The following is a 22,541-nucleotide window of genomic DNA, read 5'->3' on the forward strand; positions in this document are numbered from 1 at the left end:
CGGATTTATTTGTATTACATACTAATAGGACAAGTATAGGTGAAAACCTTATACAGTTGAACTTCGATATCTTTAACACTGATGTCTCGAATATGATGGATATGTCGAAGTGATTTGTAAGTCCCAACCACTTATTTTTAAGTATCCCCCTCCCCAATATCTCGAAAACTTGGATATCTCGAAATTTTTAAACAGTTCTATCTAGTTCGAGATAACGAAAACGCGCGTTATTCAATTTGTCTGCTCGCCTGATATTCAATTTGTCTGCTCACATGAGGACATTTATTGACATGAAAACGTCAAAAATATATCAGTTTTTGCTATATTGAATGAAATTTTGTTTCATACAGTATGAACAAAAAATTAGCCATTTAATCTGTAGATAATTATGTTCAAGTAGAAGAGAGTATCGCCATTTGTTTGTTTAATTTTACATGTACTATTAAATTCCTTGATGCCAGTTCCAAGTACGCCGCAGATGAGATGGCAACCCAACAATGATTTATCTTGAGCATATATCGTTTCTCATTATCTTCAATAGTTTATGCACCTTTTCATACCCAACTTGAAAAACACCATAAGGAAAATGACAAATTGCTGACACTTTGTAAACAAATTTTTGCAGAAATTTTTATCATGCCTCGTTTCAAAAATCATTATCAGATATGGAGAAGAAAAAAATTATAAAAAAAAAAAGAAACAGATTATCAGAGGAGGTATAAAAACGAGTGAATAGCGCCCCAAAACATATACAGTTTTATGGAAACCGGCAAATATATAATTTTTTTATATACAAAAACTTTCTTTTCATTACTCTCCTTTTTGTACAAGAATCAAACAAAAATTTTACGGTGAACAATTCTTTCAGGATCATAAAACGTTCCATCAGCTTCCGAACTGACTTTCGCCAGATAATGTCAATGATTTTTTTTTGAGAGGGGGATTCTTTATCACGGAAGGTGATTTTGACACGCGTAGTAATATCAAGAGGGGGCACTTCTGCCAAATTGTGAGTCGACATTTATTGTCTGGCTGTGTGAAGTCTGGCATAGTGGGTGATTAGTGCTATCCTGGCATAGTGGGTGATTAGTGCTACCTGTTGCCAGACGACTCGTGCAGTTATTATACCTGACTGGCAGCAAAGTGTCCTTGTAGATGCCATGGAGTTTTAGGGGATTTTTTTTTGCAGATATCTTTTTTTTTTGTTACTGGAGCAGTTTTTAATTTGGTTTCAGTCAATGATTGATGCGTATGTTAGTCTGAAAAAGCTTGGATATATGTTGTCTCATCATCATCATCATCATCATCATCATCACGTGTTCATATATTAAAATAAATATCGTTATAACTATTATAATAAGATGACCCTTGAAGATGTCATGGAGTGTTAAGCGATGTTTTTATGCAGATATATCTTTTCTCTAAAAAGCTTGGATATTTGTTGTCTCATCATCATCATCATCATCATCATCTTCTTCTTCACCATCTTCATCATCACGTGTTAATATATTAATGTCGATATAAGTTGACCCGTGAAGAGTATCTAATATATATCAGACTATAAAAAACACACAATTAGATTAGTGTAACGCACTTTTATAAACCGATTTTTTTTCACCAGTTTACATAAGATCATACTATACATCGCATTCGATAATTTTAGTTAGCGGTACATGGAATCACACAGTATGCATTCTTTAAATATGTTGATCTAAATGATTATTTTAACGAATGTAGCTACTTTTTCAATTCAAATGTGAACTTGAATTCGATGAATCATTTAATTAATATAAGAAAGAAATGCATCAAGAGTAAAATTGTTTTGTTTTAATCAATAACCAGTTAAATATTGACAAAGTAAAAAAAAGCACCACACAGTGATGTATCTGGTGTATAAATATGCATAAAGAAGTACTATATTATTTTTTGTTCATAGATGAATGCTACATGAACAGCTGAACAGCTGTCATTGTGAATAGTAGAACTAAGTCTTTTCGTCATTCAGTAACTAGCGTTTCCTTGAATGAGATTGCACAATAATTTTTCTTACGTTCTCGCTCACAATTATAAATGTTCCAAATTCCAAAAGAACATAATTATAGATCCATTCTCGCACTTGTCTTATTATGACATCACAATGCACTGGAATGTCATTTTCTGACGTCATAGAACGTTGTATATGCGCACTCGATATATAGTCTACCCATTTTTTCCCCAGCACATTATATAATATACATTCTAAGCGCACAAGGAGGGAAAGTCACAACACATTTCATAATAATTCAAATGTTAAAAACAAAATTACCACCTTCGAAAATTACAGTTCCTGCATTTGCATTTGAGAATATACCGGTAGGTGGCGAACACCGGCTTGTCCCCCTCACAGTTCAAACTGACGGCCTTCATGATGGACAGTGAGTCCCGGCAACACTTACAGTGGTAGTTGAAGGGTCGGTACAGTACGGGGCTGAAAGTGACCCGCGGCTCTGTCTTGGACTTGGAGCAGAATCCCTTACACCGAGCCAGGAGAATGTGCTAGACGAGAAACAAAAAATATTATATTAAAACTTTATGTCCCAAGTGCTTTTTAGTACTTGTGTATCAAATAATATATGGAGCTGTAAAAATAAAAATGGGCCTATGATACAGGAATCTCATCTTTCCAAGTCAAGAGTTTCTAATCCGCTCCGCTACTGAACACAAACCCTTGGTCTTGACTTGGGAAGATGCTGTAAACTGAAAGAAAATTATTCTAAATCAATCCAACACTTCTAAGTAATTTATTGGTATTTAATGTACATATATGTTCGTGTCTTTTTAGGAAAAGGATTGGTTGGACAATGCATGGTCCACTTTTGTGTGTATATGTATATTTTGATGGACTTTTTAATGAAAACAATTTGGTTCGTGAATTTCTCAATCAATAAACTTTGTTTAATAGTTAACAAACAACATTCTGCAGAATCTTAATCAATAGATATAAGTGTAACTCTAAGACTGCCATTCAAACAATATATTATTAAGTATGAAATATATATTCACAATGAACCCCATTTATGAGATGCGTCAACTATTTTGCAAAACTTCAAATTAGCACCAAGCTTCTAAATCGCAGTCTGCTTTTAAAAGCAATTAAGTTTCCCACTCGCCACTGCCCATAAAAATGACTGCATCCTCCTCTCATCCCCCCCCCCACTACCACCAATGGAATCAGACAAGAACCTTTAAATTCTTTTTTTTTAATTTAATGCTAGCATCACCCGTAGCCTGCACTTATAAAAACCACATAACGATGTAATTCCACTTGGCCAAAATTTAATCATTTGTCTAAAAATATTTACTTTGCTACATCACGAACAACGTGGTTATAGTTTGTTTAAGGGCCCGCCAAAACATGGTTGTTTGGCCACAGAAGACACGACATTTCACAGTCTCTATAACACGGGCGTATTGAATGATGATACGGAGCGCCATTGAATGTATATATAGCGGTAGATCAAAAGGAGTACCGAAGAGATGCTGTGAAGTTGCTACAGCAACGGGGCTTAGCTTACGAAGGGTTTTAAAACCAGCAAGGCACCTTACAGAAAGGGTTATGTATAAATACAATTCAGATTATTATCCCGACGACACTAAAAAAAAATATTCTTTGGTTGAGGTGGGGTTGGTGAGTGCTTCGTATCTTTTAATTAATTTTATCTATATTGGCTTTCGAATATGATTTTTTTATAAGTCTGAAAAAAGTTTGATTCTTATAAATCAATATAAGAAAAAGGACGCAGCTGACAGAAATGATTTGCTATATAAAAATCCATGCACTTCCCATGCACCTGTACAAATATTTGGTGTTTTCATTTTAATATTTATGTATTTTCTAAAAAGTTCTTATCTACATGAGCGTATAACTAAACACGTACACATTGATGTATTTTACCACAACCAAAAAGAAAAGTGCAAAGGCTTTACGCTAAACACATCTTTTCTGAAAAAAAAGAAAACGTCTAACACCTTCCCCACCCATTTTCCTTAAAAAAAATAAAGCCCCCCCCCCCCCCCCAAAAAAAAGAAGAAGAAACAACACCAAAAAAAACCAACAACAAACAAACAAACAAGAAAACATTTTCATCCAGATGACTACCACATGCTACATGGCATTGTTTTGTTTCTTACCTTCTTCTCACAGTTCTTTGTCGGGTGTTCGATTGTATGGACGAAGTAGTGTTTCATACACCTATTCTCTCTCCGCTTAGAGTCCACCATTTGAGCACCACAGAGCAATAGCAACACAAGCGCAACACAGCTAGTCCACGCGCAACAGGCTCTCCAACCAAGCGGACTTTTTATCATATTAAGTCATCTGCAGGATTGGTTGAAGGACATTGAAAAAACCAGTAAAAAAAGCCCTCTATATTTACATTTTACTTATATGCATGTCTTGCACTGTTTGAAATGCTCACAAACAAGTGTTATCTATGAATTTTTTTTTTCAGAAAAAAAAGTCTGTGTAAAAAAAGGAATAATGCTACGACAACCAAAAAACAGCAGAAACCAAAATGGCGTTTATCTTTGGTTGTTATACATCCTTCACGTCAACTGTCAATGCAGCATCTAAACAAAATTGATTGATTAATCAACGACCGTCAACGCGCTAAACCTGTTAATCCCGTTTCGTAGATAAATTTTACAAACTTGCACTGAACGCGCTCGAAAGGTTTTCAGATGTCATTCACTGGAACACCACTGGTCCCACTCGCGATAAGTTTCATTTCTCTAAACAATGGAATTCTCTCCCAAACACAGTCTCTTCGTACCCGAGAATGGATTAGTAGCAACTGACGGGCTCATTTCTGATATTCTAGTCCAAATTTCTTCAAAGGTGTTCGGGTCAAGTTCTTCGGGTATAGGATTGTGTTGAAGAGAGAATAAAAAAAGAGAAAGTCTGAAATAGTTCTATTTCTGTTCCGTTTCTTGATTGAGAAGGAAACAATAATATTAGTTTAGAAATTAGACTACACATAACAAAAATCACTCTAAGGCTTTAAATCCAATTGCGCACTTTGGGTTTTGTTCCATTTTCTGTCGGAAAAATTCCAGTCGTTTTGAAATTCCCTTTTTGCATTCTAGCCATTTCTTTTACTTGACATCCCTTTACTCATTTAAAATCTGGGAACTAATAACAGCCAGTTCCTTCAAGAAAAAAAGAAGAAAGATTTCCTCTAGCTACTTGACGCTTTACTGCGTTTTAACCACTTCATTCTTGATGCAATCTCTTCCAAAATTTCATCCTTCGGATTGAACAAGTATGAATTTATCTTTTTCACCATCAAATATCTCACTTCTCTCTATCTTTATCCAAAATCTTCTCTTTTTTTTTGTTGTCTCCTTTCTCTCACGGCATCTCCTATAGATTCCGCATTTCCAATTTTTGTTAAGGTATATCTATCTCATCTCGAATTAATGGTTGTTTAGGTAGAATATAGTGCGTTGCGCCAGATACTGAGGCGCTATGAAAAAATCACGCATTCACGAAGGAATAACTTTCGGATGTAGGTGTCAATTAATCAGGTAGAATTATCAGAGTTTTGATGGCCGTGTTTAGCTCTTTATGCTTTCCCCGTAAGTGAGGGTTATCATTCGGGGTTACCGTACGACAATGGCAGTGGGTGAAGACCAAGGCGGTGCCGATGGGAAATGTAAAGGTGCATAAACTGAATGAGGGGGATTTAACATGAGCAGAGGGGGGAGGGGGGTCGGTTAGGGGACTCTCTTGAAAGCTAGTAAATTAACCAAAGAGACCCTCAAGTGGGGAAAATTTCTAGATGCTTAAAGTAGGCCCGGCATATTTTAGAATTTCCGGGAAGGCTGATATCAAATGCAGGAGGAATACATCACATGCGCGGATCCGGAGGGAGGGTCGGAGGGGTCCCGACCTAAGCCCCCCCCCCCCCGGAAAATTAATATTTATTAAAATTACATAGTAAATTTATCGCAAATATGCCTCGGACCCCCCTCCCCCTCCCCACTGGCAAACACAATTAATCAATTAATTATCCTTCGCCCCCCCCCCCCCCCCTTCTGGAAAAAAATTTCTCGATCCGCGCATGCATCAAATTGGCACGTTTATAAGAAGTCGGAATTAGGGTATATTGAACGCAGTAGGGGGGGGGGGGGGGGGGAAGAGAGCTTTCATTAAGGAATGGTCAATTGTACCAACCTTTCTCCCTCCTCAACAAAAAATCAGAACGGGTATATACTTATAATTCGAAACGTGTAAAGTAGGTAGTCTACATAATTAGGCACATTACCTGCATGACCTCGCTGGAATCAAATTGAGGTTAGAAAAATTAGGGGTATAGTTGGGGTATAAGAGTGTGTTAAAAAACCCAAAATGTACTATATTTTTTTAATGCTATTAATTGAATTTGGTGAAAGTGATATCATAATGATTGTTGTTAGTTATGGAGGTGGATTTGGTTTGAGTGGGACTAGCACTTTCAGACTTTCTATTAAGAAAGTTTAAAGAAAATAAACTTTTATTGAATTTTATATTTCTCGACTGCAGCTGGTTTGCAAAAGAATTTAAAGTGACATTACAATCTGGAGGATCTATGTCCTTAAAGGAATTTGGATTTGATATAAAAGATATGCGCATGAGGTGGGTGGGTATTTTTAAGAAAAATTAAAATGTTTATCAGTAATTTTTTTCACAGGGTACTGCAGCTTTATACATTATTGAACGCATCGTACAGTTGCCAACAAGATATGATATTCCTAATATATAAAATATTAATATGTATACATGTAAGTTGTTGAACCTGTCTACAAATCGTAGTAAAATGTGTATAGTTTGCTTAGTCATAGGCGTTCGGCCATTCACCGAGAGAACTCTGGTTCAAATCCTGCTGCAAATAGATGCTGTTGGATGAACATAGCACTTGGTTTACATATACTGTGATTATTATTTGTTGTCTTACTCCATCCATATGAAATTGGGTATACATTGTACCAGTTTAGGCTAAGTATGGGCCTGAACTAACGACTTGTCAAAGTTAATGCTGACATAACATGCCTCGGACATGGTATTTTCAAATTACATACGCCAAAACCTGACCAAAAATGATTGATTTAATAAGATGATATTTGTTAAAAATGATACTTACATTATTTTATATAGGTAAAAGCAAATTCGTTGGGCTTCATTTTGATAGCGGATGTTTAAAAATTTAAGTAGTCTGCGATAAGCGAACGTTCCTTTGAAGAAGAAAAAAGAAGTAACGTTTTTCCGGTACCGGACGCCTAGTCGAAAGATAATTCATCGAATGAGTCAACTCATCGAATGCATCAACTCATCGAGTGCGTCAAGTTATCGAATGCGTCAACTCACCGAAAGTCAACAGATTTTTTTTTTTCGACGAGTGTCTTTCGATGAGTTGTCATAGACCCCTCCCCCTTTTCATTTATTTCAAAAACTCTTCAATTCGCACTTCCTTGTTGAAATCTTTTTTCATGCACTTTGAATATATACATGTCAGCTATACCGTTTGAACACCGTCAGAAACCAGATCAATTTTGTCCTAATATAAATTAAGTTACACGACTGCCTAGAGAAGCCATTTTTGGGGTGAGGGGTTAAAATGGCCATTAATTAATTTTCTTAAAATTCTTAAAATTATTTGGCTTTACATGCAAACCAAATGACGGTGGGACAGAACCCGCCCCCCCCCCCCCCCTTATTCCAAGGACCCTAAATTCAATATCAAACCGTTACTTTTAAACATCAACTTTGTGATGATATCTGTTATTAATAATGAAGGTTTTTGATCATTTTTCCTTTGATACGTCGATTAAAGAAAAATGATCACATTCATTTCTTAAATCATACAATTACGTAACATGATTGAACGATCGCAACTACTGCCTGAAACAGTAATTAATTACCCAATCAGCCACTTATCAAAGAGATGCCCATATCTACTATATACGTGACTACGTAATCAGAAATATAAAGGGTTATATATATCGAGACTACTCATAACAAAGCATCAATGGATAATAATAAGATTGCGATGAAAAAAGCTAGAGTTAATCTCTCCTGGCGTTTTGAGTCCGACATAATTTGTAATGATCCATGTAGACTGAATTTTGATTTTTTGTAGGATATATGCATACACTGTGGACCTTCGAATTTGTAGAAAAGACATTTTGCCATAACATTTTATTAATTTTTTGAAAACTGTGAAAATTTGATGAACTAACAGGTCATGGTTACGATGGCGATGATGATAATAAAGATGAAGATGATAATGTGTACAAATATTAGAGATGCGAGCGATGAACTGACAAGTTCAAGAGATTTGCGACTGATAGAAATCAAAATATATACCAAATATTTGACGGTGCAAAGTTGAGCATTTTAGATGACTTTACTGCCTTGAAGCGCATTAATTCATGTAAAAACGTTCTGAAATAGTAATGATTTGGAAGTTTGTAGAATAGGACTGGACAAAGGGGGTCTTTACTGATTAAGGACTCAGTAGGCCTAATGAGTTCACACGGTAAGAATATAGAAGGCGCCAAACCCGACATTGATGACGCGAATTATCAGGTGGGTATATACACTGGACAAAATTGCTAACGCACCATTTGAAATAAAATAATATTTACATCCTAGAATTTTTTAAAGATATATTTAATGTTTAAATAAGTCACCTAAATTATAAGTAAGACATTTAAATGTCAAAACGGATAAATGGATGCAATGTTAACCGAAGCGTGACTCTTCTTTAAAAATGCTCAAATCGTGCTCACACTTCTTTTGGAAAGATAAATCTTTACTTTCTTTTTTGTGATCTTATTATTGATGCATGCATTACTAAAACCTCACGAAAAACCCGACGGGGTATGGCGCGTTTGATCGCAGAAGAGCGTGGCAGGACAATTGGTATGGTCTCCGCAGAATGCTCCTTTAGTGAGGTTAGAAAAAATGTTAATAATTGTACAATTACCGGTGATATTTGCCAAAACATGACACAGCATGCTTATCAAATTAAAAAAAAATGTCGTTTAAGGTAGCCAAAGTGATTAAAAGGCACCACATGTCAATTGCAAGGTTGTACCGGAAATTTGCGCAAACCGGAAGTGTGAGGGACCGAGCAAGAATTCCAAAGCGTCGCGTAAATACTAGGCGAAAAGACAGACAGATCCCATTTATACGAGCAAATGGAGCCCACACCTGATATTGATATGTGAATCACATAATGGGGGTACCAATGTTTCATAAACAGTACTCAAAGCAACCTTGTCAATAAGATTACAACAAATGATGTTTCATTTTCTGTATTATTATAAACTGTTAAAATAATATACTAATCAATCTTTGTTGCGTTCAGATCTAAAACAATCAAAGAAGTAGTAGGTGGTGCATTAGCAATTTTGCCTAGTGTATATACACATGCTAATCACACGGCGATACAATTCTTTGTTAAAAACGATATGATGTTGGTAATTGTAAATGAAAAATTCTCCCATGACGTGAATCAGTATTTATATAAGTTTGTTTTTCCTAAACCACGAGTTTCATATGGAGAAATGAACGTTTTGAAGTAAAATTATACTTTGATTCTTTAATTCCTACAGACAGAAGATATACCTCTGCACCTCGGGAGATAGATAAACTTCGGTTAACGAGATAATCTTTGCATACTTGGACTTAATTTTAAACAAAAATTACACATCTCGAATATTACTTGAATTTCACTATTTCACACTTTCATGGCAACAAAAAACTTTAACGATTCGGATCGGACGCGTATGAAAACAAAAAATGCATGACTTGATGTTATTAATGTTCCGAGAAATCTTTAAACCCGCAAACTTGAGCCCCAAACATCCAACCCCGCGGCCCAACCGCCGTGGGGTCGTTGATTTTTTTCCTTGGATATATTAATTTTTTATTCGTTTTTTGTGTTATCTTCGCTGTAGAGAAGATATAAATCCGTTTTTTGCCGGTGGTAATGATTCGCGTCAGGAGACTGAAGTATCTTTACCACCGAGCGGACCACTTCAACTTTTATGTTTTCAGATGCCCGGGTTTAAGAACAGGTGTCGAATAGAAGGATCAGGTGTGTTAGAAAGGAGTCGAGAATCTTGAAGGGAACCACTTTACAACTTGAACATGTAGTGTGAAACATTTGTGTGTAGTCTGGATACAGGCATAAAACTTGTCAATCAGAGCATAGTTGGTTATGAGAGAGAGAGAGAGAGAGAGAGAGAGAGAGAGAGAGAGAGAGAGAGAGAGAGAGAGAGAGAGAGAGAGACTGATTTGCATAGTTAGTTGAATGATGGACTATTCAATTTTGAATTTTTCAGCACATATACATGTATATATTTATCTTGGCAATGTCATTATAATCTAATTGACTTTGTATCACTTCTTTAGAAGTTCGTATATCATTGAAACCACACACGTTCATAAAGTGGGTGAAAAAACGTATCTTTATTGAAAACCTTTTTTTTCAACCCTAAAAATTCCATTTCCAACAGTTTATTTGCAGAGGGCTTGAAGTGAAAATATCATTGAAAAAAACACCTTTTGACGATTTAATTTTCCTACTGAGAAGTGAAGAGCATTCTTAATTCCTGTGTAAATCTAGTCGACAGCTTGAAATACGAGTCCATAATTCAACAAACGAACTACCAATGAATTTCTAACGACCCGCCATTAACCAGTTGACAGGTAAACGCGCAAACGGGCCTATCTTATTCAATTATAGGCAGGAGCCCTTGACGGGCTGGGGATCGGACGAGTCTTTGGTTGATACCAGATTAATGGCAACTCAAGGACTCTTATCAACTTGTACGGTGCTGTTATGTAATTATCATTCCTTTTTTTTAACTCCTGTTTTGGCGGGGGGATTCCCTAAATCGGCTTATACTAGTATTCTAATTTGTCAACTTGGTAGATTTAGGTCTTGGATGGGAAAGCAAAAAAAGTGTAATTAAAATTGTACTGGCTTCAAGTCTGTGAGTACTCGCATTCATGTACCCCCCCTCCGGATCTGGGGGGGACTCAGGGTCAGACCCCTCCTTCCCCCCCCCCCCCCCCTGAAAAAAACCCCCAAATAAATCAAAATCAGCAATCCACGAAAATAAGTATCCGATAATATAATTGACTTCAAGATCGCAAAAAGTTCTCATTCTACGAACAAATGACAAAAGAAAAACTTCCATCAAACATTAACGAACACTCAAGTTTAAGGTTAAAGTTATCACATCTTGTAGAAAAGATATTGGCTATATACTATCTAAGGACGGATGATGAAACTTGTTACATAGGTTGCCAACGCAAGGTTAACGTGGGTGATGTATTTTTCAGCAATGTCGCTACCTTCATATCCCACATGAATCACCAAAAAGAGCATTTTATTGTTCAAATGTACGAAATCCCATCAGTAGAACTATTGTGCAATTAAACTTCAACCATCTGACAGGTGTATATAATTTATATCAATGCTAAATTCATCTATCACTTAATAAAAACATTAAATAACATGTAATGTTAATATATTTAATAAAAGTCTCACTGGCACATGCCACACCCACTCACACTTTCTCTCTCTCTTTCTCTCCATAGCACTTCACATACAATGTATATTGTACACAGCCTCTTTATGAGTTACAAAATTCACCAATCAGAAGCCCTTAATTAAACTGGTTCCTCAGCGTAAAAACTGGTATCCAGTCCTCAGAAAAACAGCCCCCTCATTCTCCGTCCCATTCCCTGTCTGTCATACATCACGTTGAACTTGTTCACAAACTGAAACAGAGGAAATACGTATGTGAGAAAAGAAAATATGCATAAGTAAGAGCTGATGGATTTAAAAAGTACCGGTACTTATATCGTATGTACAAATTAAACCCAATGCATATATACTTCCTCATTTTGAAAACATCAATCTAAACTAACAAACATTTCCAGCCATCTCTTTTAAGAAGAAAAATGATATTAGACACTTCAGAAAGTTTTTGTTACATTTACTACGGTACATATTTTCTATGTTTAATGCAAATACATTTTAACCATTTTTGTCTATTTGGCCAATAGCCAAAATGCTTCAAATGTATTTGCATGAAGCATACAAGATAAAAGTAAAATCACCTTCTCACCTTCATTTTTTTAATACAAATCTGAGAGCCGTCACTCAATTTGAAGAAGAATCCTTTGAGACTGAGTCAGTTTCATAAGTTATAAAGTGATCCTTTGAAAAATTTAATTACAGAAGATTTGTGCACAGACCTGATTGATTGTGTTACATCCCTTGGTTATTGTCCCCAGGTACGCCATCAGACAGACATCATTACATTGCTAGAAAATAAACAGGTTTGTCTATCATTAAATCAAAAAGAGGCTTCAAGAATGACAGAGTTACTGTTCTTGTTTTAATCTCCAATTTACTAGCAGACTCAATACACCAATGGATTAATAGAGTTTCTATTTTAAAAATTGGTTTCCCATCTAAAAGACTTATTTAGGTTCTTAATTATTTTATATGAATGTTTTGTTTTTTTTTTAATTTGAGGAATTTGAATATATTTGTGAAAATGAATATGATTCTTTAATTTTTCTGCCAAAGGGGAATACCTCAATAACATGTACCACATTTAAATTCAGAATAAAGAGACAATTATTTTTCTTTTAAATTTAGCAATAAAATTAATCAATATAGCAGAACTATTTGGGGAGAGGGGCTCCTCAGAAACAAACATTAGTTTGTTTTATCCACATGTGAGATCCATGTGTGACTTACATTATAGAAATCCTCTTTGAACTTCGGTGTGTTGAGGACAGGTAATCTGTAACAGAGACTGTACGCCTCGCGCAGAATGTCATGGTTCTTGGGGACCTCACCTGAAAGGTGTCACAGACATTGTCAGGTCTTTCAGTCAATCTCATTGTTTCATCAAATAATTAAAAATGTTAAAAATACAAGAACGTGAATAAAAAGAAAGTGGAATGTACAAAATTTCTTTGATAAGACAAATAAAACAAAATCATTTATCAATGGTTGCTGCTTAAAAAATAGAGTTATAGTTCTTACTTACCAGACTGCACAGCCTTAATGTACTCAAGAATTAACTTCACCCGACTGTGTAACATTTTGATTGAACTGTGCTGTGCTATCAAGTGCTCAGCAACTGTGAGAAAATAAGATAACAGAACATAACCAACCAATGTAGAATCTCCATGTTATTATAGAAATCTAGACTGTTTCATGATTATGTGTCTGGTCTATAAATACCCAGTATATGAAGTTTAATCAAAGATGGGGAATAAAATCTGTGCCTTTGGTTGTGTTTTTCTATAATTTTGTTTGTCGTCCATACGAGTGCTTATGGTGTCACACTCATGAAATTTTTAAATCTGTTTCTTCATTACTATGGTGTTTGATTTAATACACAACTGGTACATTTACTGGTAAACATGGCATTTGAAACAGGAAATACTTGTGGCCCAAATTTACTGAAAGCCCCCGTTGTAAAACATTGACTGTAAAGGTATATGAAATGAAGGTTACCTGAGGAGCCCTCTCCTGCGTCCGAGGTGGACATACGTGCCACGTGATCCACTCCTATCCTCTCGGCTTCCTCTGTAGCCAGCGTGTACTGTAACTCCACAAACAACATGGTGGCCTGACAAAAAAAAAGGACTCCATTTACATATAAATGGAAAATTACACATTTAGGGTACCCACAATCCAGATGTTTCATTAAAATCATTTTCTGAGGAGAGTTACTATATACAGGGAAAAATCTGCCCTGGTTTTATGTTCACCCTGTTCACCATCGTTGCCAGTGGGCAAACTTAGGACAGGTGTGGGCGAATACCACTGTCTCAAACTATCTCTTTTTAAAATAAAACTGTGTCTAGGAGAATTCAAGACGGGGCAAAAATAACCCTGTGTACATTATACAATGAATGGAGGACTCACCTCGTTGTTGACCAGGTCAATCACCGACTCAAAAATTGTAACAGGGAGCTGTAAAAAAAATAAGTCTATAGTAAAATAACTGTCTTAAAGTATATAACATTCCTTGGCCACTTGAAACCAGCCGGACAAAGTTAAAAGTAATCAAGAGCCATGCTGGTACATTTATTACATCTGACTGTTAGGGTAAAACTCGAAAAGATGAAATGATAGGTGTACACATATAACCCTGTCAAAATCCAAATAAGGTGACCCTAAATCGTTTCAACTCTGAATGGTTTAGTCACTGTAAAATGTGTAATTGTAATTTGTTCTTCGAGTAATTTATGTTTTAAAATCATTTATTGAATAGACAGAAAGTTCTACTTACATCAGATTGTCTGGCCAAAGGATTCAATCTCACAAAAATTGGACTCTCGTTAATTTGACAGATCTGAAAATTAGGAAAATGAGAAATCAGACATAAGGTAGAGAATTACGAGAGAGAGAGAGAGAGAGAGAGAGAGAGAGAGAGAGATCATGTCAGTTATAACTAGCATTTTACATCAAATAACTTCATTTATAACAGTAATAATTTATATATAGTTGCTGTTTCTAGTGACCTCTCACCTGTTTGTGGATTTTTATGTCAGAAGAAGTGGGCGTGTCCCCTGTAGAGTACCATCCCAGGAAATCCAGGTCACTAAACACCTGTTTAACTGCAAAACAAAGATCTTTCACTTTCAAAACATACCATACTCTGCTAATTAAAGATTTTATAAGCGTCACATATGATATACTTGTAGGTAGATTTGACCTACTGTACTCAATTATTTCTACTTGTTGATATTTAAATACTGATGAAAGGATGTTCAGTAGCTTAATGGTACAAATTTATATATGGTGTACTTATTTCTATTAAATATTTACTCAATTAATATTAACATTATTGACTTGTACATGTTTTCTGGTTTTAATGTATGGCCCTGGATGAACTGATTTACTAATATTTAATAAACTTGTAACTTACACTGTTCTTCCTTTGTATTATAGTACTCCATGTTGACAATTATCTCCCCTTCAATGAGATCAAACAGCAGTTCAAAGGAGTTCATCACCTCAATTTTTCTGCCTTTCTGTTTACCAATCACTGCTCCCAAAACTGCAATAAAAGTATAAGTACTTAAGTGTTACTATTACATGTGCATTAATACATGTTTGAAACAAAATGAGCTAAAGGGGGTATATTACTGTATATAGTATAATGGGGGAAAAGGGTTCAATCAATCTGTCATTGATTCCTGGGAACCTCACTTCAAACTCTCAAAACTTTGGTATAAATGACAAAAATTCAGTAAAACAATCTCTGCTCTTCTTCAGGAAAAGCCATGTGAGAATCTGGGATAATGATAATTAATATGAATTAATGACCAGATTAAACTCAGAGTGTAAAAGACTTCTTCATGGTGTGGTACTACTCTTTTGCAGGGCAAATGACATTTTTGGTAAAATATGATTTAACGCAAACAGTGAACTGTTCATTTACCTCATTTAGAACCATTTTAACCAAACATTGGACTTTCAGTAAGATGTAACTAGTAACCAATTTTTTGCATCAAAACAAGTTAAAAATGACACTGGTGAAATATACACAGATGCGTATTTTTAGCTCATAAGCCAGGCAATTCTTGTTGATTTCAAAGAGCCATGGCTGAATGGCCTACAATAAAGAAGACAGGCCTATGTCAAATTGTTGTTGAAAATAACTTTCCAAAGTCCAAGCTCTTGTTAAAATTGTCTACCTTCTAAAACTATGGCAAAGCATATCAATTTGCCCTACAACACCCCTGCGAATGTTATTGTCATTTAAATTTTTAACCACGTGGTTTTATTTGACCCTTTCAGTTTAGCAGTAAAAATCGTGCCTCGTGTTTATAGTCTATTTTAGAGAATCTAGGTACTTGTAGTCAAATATAAATTCTAGAGGTTTATTGATTTCAAACTTTATCTTCATTCATTGAGGGATAAAAAGAGTTCTAGAAATAAATGTGACAATACAAAAAATAGATTTTTTTCTGCTTTTGCGACAATTAGCATGCATAGTAGAGATCCCCCCTAAGAATTAATTTTCGATCCGCGCCTGACACAGTAATAACATCAAAAGTGAAACAGACTGTACCATTTTATGCAGAATGTTCCTTGAAATGGCTCGATACACTAAGTTTTTCTGCAAAACATTCACCTATTATTTTTTTTAAAACATGGTAGTGCACACCACAAGCATCAAACATGGCTATGATTTTATTAAGCAACCCAATGTTTATATTATCAACTACTCTACACGTGGTTGAATACGAACGATAACTCTGTTCCGAATATCATCCTTTAATTTGAAAAACCGCTAGATGGTAAAATAAGACATACATCTCAAAAGATGATGATGTTTTTAACATAATTCAAAGTAGAATATGATATGAAAATCGACCAGTACTTGCATATTTTGAGAATATTATCCGAACACTTATACTTCCGCTCGAAATTTCACAGGAACTGAACAAATCTCGGTGAAGTCTCGTGAACTTTCATTCGAGCACCTCTGGATTTATTACATACTTAGCAACGATAAAGAAAACATTCCGAACACATTCGCAGGGGTGTACAAGAGAGCAGAGCGCAGTTATTGGGGTCTATGGTTGGTGAAATTAAATAAATTTCTCAACACACTGATGATTACTAAACTGATTTAATGTTCCAAGTGTTCACCCAGTAAAATGTTTTTACACAGACACCTGAAATTATATATTTTTCTCACAAAATATAGTTACCCTTTACCAAATAATATACAAGGTACACATCGCTGCCATCTTAATTTAATCATAAATTCAAAACTGTCAGAGCAGATGGAATTTTTGCTTGAAGCTTATGGATAAAAAATAGTTGCGACCCTCTCCGTCTTCCCATCATGCCATGGATACTTCAACATTTAAACAGATATAATTTAAATTGCCACCCTAAGATGAAATCAATGACAGCTTTTTAAATCCCTTCTTTGCTATTACACTATTTATCTCCCGTTTTTTGGCTCATATTTTGACATTGTTTCAAAAACGAGTGATTTGGTCGACCGGTTCATACCTGGAGAAGAACATAGCAGTGAATATGAAGGTATATACAGACTTCAGAGTTAAAATAAGAAACATAACACAAATTAGAAATAACCTTTAACCAGGGACGTATATACTTCCCTGCTTCAACACAATAACTGTCATATTGAGAAGATCTACAAGTACCTTGGGTTGGTTTGCCTTCCTGAGCCCTCACTCGCGTCCAGTGCTCAGATATGTTCATAATGACCAGGGGATGAAGTGAAACAGACACACTGCCTGGACAAGATGTGGATGCCATCACACCCCCACCAGGACCGTCCACTTCCATTTTACCGGCCATTTCTTTTCTCTAGAAATGACAATTGTAAATTTCTGTAAAATACCCACAATTTGTATATCCACTTGTGCTATGTATTTTCATCATTCCGAGCCCGATCGTTTTAAAGGAGAGAGAGAGAGAGAGAGAGAGAGAGAGAGAGAGAGAGAGAGAGAGAGAGAGAGAGTCGATATTTCATTGGGGGGGGGGGGATTGGGTTTCTGTGATCACCCCAACTTCTTTATCACGCACAGTACACATATTGGTTTGACATGCAAGTGTACGTAATTCATCCAATCTCTCTCTTTCTCTCTCTCGGTTTGGTGGCGGTTTTTTGTACAGCTAAATGGCAGATCTCAACACAATGAATCCATAAGCATACGTATGCGCATGCATACGCGGTTCCCTTATCTGTTTTTCAGTTACTTGTACTGGCGTCTATCTGCTTTATAGTTTTCTAAATTTAATTCAAGCATATTAATTGATATATTGTCCATAAAAAATGAGCAAATACGTATGCGTTCATCGTCGGAAACCCACGGTCAGTCTCGCTTCCCTTACTACTCATCGTCGGAAACCCGAGACCGACCGTGGGTTTCCGACGATGGTATGCGTATAAATTTTTATACATTTATGTCAGATGTATATTGAGGTAATACTTATGTAACATTATAATCAAGTTTAAATTTTGTTCCTGATACTATTTTAATTGCAAATCATGATATTTCAGTGTTTAATTAATAACAAATGTTGTTATTCAAAATAGAAGTTTTTGTCTTTATGGCTCATATTTACGTATCAACTTTAATAATTAAAATTAGTTTAATCGATTTATTTAGACTACTTTTCACTCCCAAGGTTTACTTGCACATCTTATGTAACTTATAGAATGTCATTTTACATATGATTAAAGACTTTTTGACAGGCTAATAGGTAGCTGCGGACGATCTGTATGGGAGCTACAGTGCCTTCCATATTAAAAATCTGCAATTTCGACGCTTTTGGTCATTCAAAGCAAGCAAGGGTTAATAAACCTGCACCACTCCTCTTTATAAGTAATGGGCCTCAGTCCCTTTGTGGCCTAACTCCATTATTTTAAAGGAATTGCTACTTCTCCAAAATCGTTTTGGAGCTATTCTAGAATTTTCTGCTACATTACTGGTGTATGGGAGGCATTTTAACTGTGGCGAAGGCCTGTTCCGTAATGAATTCAAATTGTAAACAAACAATGGATAAAGTTACTTTGGCCCCCGAAAAAACCCCAAATGTTTAGTCTAATGAAAATAAGATGCAACAGAGCAGGCATCTTTTGTATGATCTGTAGAGGGAAATAACTCTATAATTTTTATATTTTAAATAAGTTATTTTCCTTATCAACATTGCAGCAGCATTTTGAGCGACGCCTCAGAGAAATTAAATATTATTTTGTTTGGCCTTACATACATCTTTATTTAATAAAACAATAAAAAAAGCCCTCACATGCATTTTTTTCATAAACATAAACAGATTTGCTTTCCATGCAGGTAATGGTCAATACTGTACACAATAGTTTTAATTACATATTTTGAAATATATAAACACAGTTTTAATTAATCATTTGTATGTACATGATAAATTATTCAAACATGGATATTTGAATGACATGTTATCAATTGTCTTCATTTGTCTGACAGTCTGTTTTCATTCAACATACATGGTCAGTCAGTTTTCATGAGAAACAAAATTCAATAACACAATTAATGTGTTTTCATTTCTTATAATCCCCACGAAGAGGTGTAATATGAACAGTTTGTATAGAAATTATAATTATATTTACACACAGTACACAATACTTCCTTTGTACACTTTGTTTACATGTAACTCATAGAGTTAATTGATTTACATGGTATATTGGATTTTCTTCACTTTATTTGTGCTATGCTCAGCCACAAAGAGGTTGTCTCTGGTGTCCACACATAAACCCCATGGACCGTCTAATTGACAGCTGTCAATGTAGTGGAGGAACTGTCCGTCCTGATGCAGGATGTGGATACAGTCGTTGTTATAGTCTGATGTCAGGATCCGACCCTGGCTGTCTGTTGTGATGCCATATGGATTAAATGATTCCTTGGTAGTAAAGGGAGGACCAGTGTAGGTAAACCGGAGTTTCCCGGCCTGATTGACCACCACTACTGCATGGGCTCCACCATCTAACACACAGATATCTAGGTTCCTGTTCTCCCTGATGTCTCCACCAGATGAATAGAGAGGTTTTCCTTTGTCATCGTGCTGAATACTTTGTTTCTCTGTGGAGCCAGAGTAACGCACAACTTTTGTTTGTTTATCACCATTCTTCATGACAACCAGGAGATCATCAGAGGAGGTACTACAGACACCGTGAGGTATATACCCCTGTAGTCTGATCACTGTCTGTATCTGTGTATTCTTCACTATGTTCACAGTTCTATCATTGTCATCAGTATAAACTAGATCCCCACTCCTTGTCACTGCTATGTCCTGTGGCCTGTTCCCTGACTTGGTTTGGATGGACCTCACTCGTTTCCCCCGCAGGTTGTAGAGTTTCATCTCTTTGTCAAGACCATGTGTCCAGATCTCTGCATTATTCTGACACGTCACACCATATAGATATTTATGCCCTGTGTCTATAGCTGTGATGAGCTGGGGTACATCCATCAGTGACCAGTCTGGGGGAGAGGACTCGGCTCCCTGGGGCGGCATGCTGTAGTCTTGTTTCTCTGCTGTAAAAGATAATGCTGACAGAGAACCAAACTGTTTAATCAGCTGATCTGACGTGTGGATTTCCTGAGGCCTGAAGCTTGGTAATAACACTTTGAGTTTAGGAGGCAATTTTCTGAATTCAGCAATCTTGGATTTGTACTCAGAGACAAGGCAGACATCTTTGGAGTTCAGTAACTTTTTCAGTTCAGCAATGGTCTGTGTGATTTCCGAAATGGTGTGTGTGATTTCATCTTCCTGTTTATTGAGGAAGACCAGGTGTTTGGATTCCATTTCCTCCACGTTAGATTTCAGGTTTGTGATAATGGTGTCTATTTCTCTGTGCCAGACTTCTCCTTGTTTGTCAATTGCTGTTGTCAAATTCTGGGAGTTTTTACTCAGTTCAGCTTTCTGCACTGGGATGTTGGATGCAATCTCTTTGTATTTAGGATAAAAGGATTTCTCTAATTCTTGTAACTCTCTCTGTAAAACTTCATTTTTGTTCTCAAAGATTTTAGATATGTCAACTGGTTTATGTCCTAAATGTTCTCCAGAAATACACTGTACACAGATAGGAATGTCACAATTTTCACAGTGGAGTTCACATTGTTTGGTGGGGTGTTTCCTACACTTACGATAACTCAGAGTGGATAAGTATTGTTTAAGTGACACTACTTTATGAACAATGGAGGAATCAGATAAATGTGTCTCTACACAGTCTTTACACAGATGTATATGACAAACTTCACAGTACATGGGGGCCACAGAGTCCTGACACAGGGTGCAGCATACAACATCCTTGGCGCTGTTCCTAGGGTCCATGTTTGAGGATACTCTTCACCTATAGCTGGGTATTAATCTGAGAAATAAATTACATGTATTTATTAAGATTGTCTTATCAAAGCTAGATAAATAAAGCTTAAAATTTGATGAATTTTATATCACGAATAATTATATTTATAATTGACCATATACATAATCAAGTTTATTTCATGTCAATTGATTACAAAAAGTTTATTGGAGTTATCCTATGAAAAAAGTATAAAGTGAAGCAGAACTTACACATTTTATTCCTCAAAAAATTCCAAGAATTTACCATCCTACAACATGGCGGGTTTCAGGTGTTTATTGTTCCTGGTCCTGCTACCTGTGCAAGAGATCACGTAATTGATTTAAATGTCGGGTACAAACTTGTATTTTGACATAGTCAGATAAAATGCAGGATTTTATAAACAGTGAAAAAATAGGTCACCTACCTAGCGTCATTGAAATGACATATTCTCTCTCTCTCTCTCTCTCTCTCTCTCTCTCTCTCTCTCTCTCTCTCTCAAATAGGTTACGTTAGGTATAGACTTTATTATTTTTTATTAGTATGACCTGTAGCTTTAAATATTTAAATATATAATTAAAAACGTAAATATGAAATAAATACATGACCATGCACTAGAACCATTTTAACAAGAGCTTGGACTTTGGGTAGTTGGTGTCAAACAGCAAGGTGACGTAGGCCTGTCTCTTTCATTGCTGGCCACTCAGCCCTTGCTCTTTTCGAAATCAACAAAATTTGTCTGGCTTTTGAGCTAAAACTATGCAATCGGTGCATATTTTACTTGAAACCAGCGTCATTTTCAACTTGTTTTGACGCAAGATATATAATTATAGTTACGTCCTACTGAAAGTCCAAGGCCTTGTTAAAATAGTTCTAAAAGCTATATTGGCAAATTCAAATGTATTTGTGGATCATGTAAATGTATCTAAATCAATGTTGTAAAATCAGTTTAAAATATATATGCATAAATGATTGAATAAGATTGAATAATATTGTTTGTTATACTTTCATGTTAAATACTGAAATCTGATTGGTTAAGACGCAGTTGATAATATTTACTATTACCCTCAGCGTTAGTAACGCACTTGGCAACGGGTAACATTAAAAAATATAACATGCGCGAAAATTATGCGCGTACGGTTCGCTGTAGAATTCACGTTATTCCTATATAAAAGCAGTAAAATTTTCTTAAAAATTTTAAAAAAGACATTCAGTATAACAAAATAAATAGTGCCTGTTTGGGAGGATAACAGTTGAAATTGACACCCCTCGAAAACCATTGTCAACCTCCGCTTCGCGTCGGTTGACAATGGTTTTCTCGGGGTGTCAATTTCAACTGTTACCCTCCCAAACAGGCACTATTTATATAATAACTCTATAATAGACCAAGAACAGTACGGCATTAATGAGACACGTGATAAAAGTATGATACACTGTACATTTCTTGAATTGCTAGCATGAGCTAACGGTTTTGTTGAAAACATTGTATTATTGTGAACGTCTTCTTTGAACTATACTCTTCCACACAATATTCCCTCATCCCATTCTTCATTTAAACACCTTTAGAGAACACTGTTTTGCTCTTATATTGGAACAATAATTTTGTAAAT

The 22,541-nt window shown here is 35.7% G+C and overlaps 3 protein-coding genes across 4 annotated transcripts; all 3 read right to left on the bottom strand.

The window, feature by feature from the left end:
• Window positions 1-1,592: 1,592 nt before the first annotated feature.
• LOC128181033 (norrin-like) lies at window positions 1,593-4,416 on the bottom strand. Its single transcript, XM_052849287.1, has 2 exons — window positions 4,171-4,416; window positions 1,593-2,535 (listed from the first exon to the last, which is right to left on the bottom strand). The coding sequence occupies exons 1-2, from the start codon at window positions 4,345-4,347 to the stop codon at window positions 2,302-2,304; spliced, it is 411 nt and encodes a 136-aa protein (XP_052705247.1). The 5' UTR covers window positions 4,348-4,416; the 3' UTR covers window positions 1,593-2,301.
• A 7,067-nt stretch (window positions 4,417-11,483) lies between these two features.
• LOC128180843 (COP9 signalosome complex subunit 6-like) lies at window positions 11,484-17,490 on the bottom strand. The gene is made up of 10 exons (XM_052849001.1): window positions 17,255-17,490; window positions 14,995-15,126; window positions 14,595-14,683; window positions 14,356-14,418; window positions 13,989-14,036; window positions 13,575-13,689; window positions 13,102-13,194; window positions 12,807-12,907; window positions 12,296-12,364; window positions 11,484-11,815 (listed from the first exon to the last, which is right to left on the bottom strand). The coding sequence occupies exons 1-10, from the start codon at window positions 17,409-17,411 to the stop codon at window positions 11,744-11,746; spliced, it is 939 nt and encodes a 312-aa protein (XP_052704961.1). The 5' UTR covers window positions 17,412-17,490; the 3' UTR covers window positions 11,484-11,743.
• A 1,394-nt stretch (window positions 17,491-18,884) lies between these two features.
• On the bottom strand, window positions 18,885-21,260 carry LOC128181082 (uncharacterized). Of its 2 annotated transcripts, none has more exons than XM_052849347.1 (2): window positions 21,165-21,260; window positions 18,885-20,949 (listed from the first exon to the last, which is right to left on the bottom strand). In XM_052849347.1, the coding sequence occupies exon 2, from the start codon at window positions 20,922-20,924 to the stop codon at window positions 19,266-19,268; it is 1,659 nt and encodes a 552-aa protein (XP_052705307.1). In that variant the 5' UTR covers window positions 20,925-20,949; window positions 21,165-21,260; the 3' UTR covers window positions 18,885-19,265. The 2 variants fall into 2 exon arrangements, with proteins under 2 accessions (XP_052705307.1, XP_052705306.1); XM_052849346.1 differs by having other exon boundaries at window positions 18,885-20,961; window positions 21,165-21,258.
• Window positions 21,261-22,541: the final 1,281 nt, after the last annotated feature.

The sequence above is a fragment of the Crassostrea angulata genome, chromosome 4 (genome assembly GCF_025612915.1).
Source record: "Crassostrea angulata isolate pt1a10 chromosome 4, ASM2561291v2, whole genome shotgun sequence".
NCBI classification, from domain to species: domain Eukaryota; kingdom Metazoa; phylum Mollusca; class Bivalvia; order Ostreida; family Ostreidae; genus Magallana; species Magallana angulata.